General features: G+C 37.1%; 1 protein-coding gene across 1 annotated transcript in view; it reads right to left on the bottom strand.

Moving 5' to 3' along the window:
• Window positions 1-2,141: 2,141 nt before the first annotated feature.
• The window catches only part of LOC138860293 (uncharacterized), a 17,750-nt gene continuing 17,391 nt past the window's right edge, over window positions 2,142-2,500 (bottom strand). Inside the window, exon 8 of the mRNA XM_070117499.1 lies at window positions 2,142-2,327. Within this exon, the coding sequence (XP_069973600.1) occupies window positions 2,142-2,327 (186 nt within the window). The remainder of the gene's footprint in view (window positions 2,328-2,500) is intronic.

Here is a 2,500-nt window from a genome sequence, read left to right as displayed (position 1 = left end):
TATTACCCCTATTTGCCTTCACTAAGGTAAGTTTACAGACGTCACTTGTGTACTTTAGAAAAGTGATTTTAATGTAATATTTTAAGTGTGAATATTTTAATTGCATCAGTGACATAACCTTGGCTCATTATGCGGTCTCATTATGACCATCATTATCATTATCAAGATTATGGAAAAAGTGAAAATAACCATTAAAAAAACTACCATAATTATAAGTAAATAAAATGATTAATATGAAGAAAACAAATAACGATGCAGATGACGACAACGATAACAATTGATGTCATAATAAACATCCAATTCAAATGTATGGGAATCACACAATTGGTATAATGATAAAAGCACTCATAAAACAGTAAAAATAAAAAATAAAAATAAAAAGTTTCGAGAATTTCTGAGAAGCGAAACAGCTGACAACCGACAAAGAAAACGGGTCATGCTGTCGATTTCATGGGAGACTTTAATATCCACGCGATAACATTTGTAAAAGTTTCAGCTTGTGTTTTCGAACTTCTAGAGTGTGTGATATGGTTGTTAGGTATCTGATAGTAGTGATATAATTAATGTAGTAATGAAAAGGATGATTATGCTACTAGTACTACCTCTATTACTGCCACTACTACTACTACTACTACTACTACTACTACTACTACTACTACTACTACTACTACTACTATCATCATACTACTACCTACTACTACCACTATCTACTATTGCTACTACCTATCTACTACTACCACTACTACTACTACTACTACTACTACTAACTATCTACTAATGTTACTAAATTTCATACCACTTTAATGCTACTACTACTACTACTACTACTACTACTACTACTACTACTACTACTACTACTACTACTACTACTACAACTACTACTACTACCATAACAGCAACAATAACAAAAACAACAACAACAACTACTACTACTACTGCTACAATTTGAACCAATACTAACAATAACAATAACAACAACAAATAATAATGATAACAATGACAAAATAATAACAATGGAGTTTCGTCAAAGATAAAATCAGTGTGTGTGTGTGAGTACAGTCAAATAAATAATTTGTCAAGCATTACCACACACACACAAACCAATATATATATATATATATATATATATATATATATATATATATATATATATATATATATATATATATATATATATATATATATATATATATATATATGAACACAAGCACAAACACAATCACGTGAACAGAAAACTGAAAATGAAACTAGTCACAACAGAACTGAGAGTGTGAACATTTCGAACTCTCTTCTCAGGGTTTCCTCATCAGATCAAAAACTGAAATGGATACTAGGAGAGAATTTTGGCATGTGTTTATATAGTGATAGAGAGAGACAATGAACAAGATCTGAATCAGGTCTCAGGGGGAGGGTCAAGGGTCTAGAGTCTGGGGAAGGTTTCTGCTAACAAGTGATGAGGTAATATCATCTAATCCCCATTGCTAAAGCACTCAAATTTGAAATTGAGGCAATTTTCTAATTAAAAGGACTAAATTGCCTATTTTCCTTTCATACGAGTTTGACGCTTGGTCAATGGGAATTAGATGATATTGGCGTCTTTCCGATTTGTGATGCAAAGCCTTCTGTTAGCGTAAACTCTTCGACCTTAAACAAGCATTAGATTCAGATCTGGCGTATCCTGACCTCTATCACGTCTATGTTCATTAATTCTTTTTTCAAAAGTATCCATTTCGAGGATTTCGACAAGAAGAACTCGGAGAAGAGTTCGAAACGTCAACAACTTATCTCTCAGTTCTCATTGCGGCTGTTACTGTATTCATATTCATATATATATATATACATATATATATATATATATATATATATATATATATATATATATATACATATATATATATATATAATATAACTACCCCTTACCACTTCCCCTAAAAACAAACAAACAAACAAACAAAAAAAAAAAAGGACATCCACTACAAAAAACATCCACTCCACACTACCTCCCCCTGTTCACCTCACCACCCCCCTCAGAACCACCCCCTCTCCCCCTTTCACCCTTCACTTTCCCCCCCACTTTCTTCACTGCTCTACTCCTTCAACCCCTTACCACCCCCACTCCCCTTCTCAACCCCCTCCCCCATTCACTCCTTTCTGCCCCCAAACTCAGACCCCTCCTTCCTGAGCTCCCCCTTAAAAGTGTCGTTGTACCAGCGGGTGTTCACGTAGAGGACCTCGCCGGACGTCTCGAACCGCCCGCCGCCCTCGACGTGCAGAGCGAACTTGTCCTGCACGTTGTCCCAGTACACGGCGGGCCGGAAACCCATGTCCTGGTGGGGGAGAGAAAGGAGGAGGGGGGTGGTTAGGGGTGTGTGTGTGTTGGGGTGGGGTGGGGATGAAGAAAAGGAAGGGGGTGAAGGAAAGGAAGGAGGAGGAGGGGGTAGGTTAGGGGTGTGGGTGTTGGGGAGGTTGTCCCAGTACACGGCGGGCCGGAAACCCATGT

The sequence above is a fragment of the Penaeus vannamei genome, chromosome 40 (assembly GCF_042767895.1).
Source record: "Penaeus vannamei isolate JL-2024 chromosome 40, ASM4276789v1, whole genome shotgun sequence".
In the NCBI taxonomy this organism is placed as follows: Eukaryota; Metazoa; Arthropoda; class Malacostraca; order Decapoda; family Penaeidae; genus Penaeus; species Penaeus vannamei.
The sequence above is the reverse complement of the archived record's forward strand: the minus strand, read 5'-3'. Positions and strand labels throughout refer to the sequence as shown.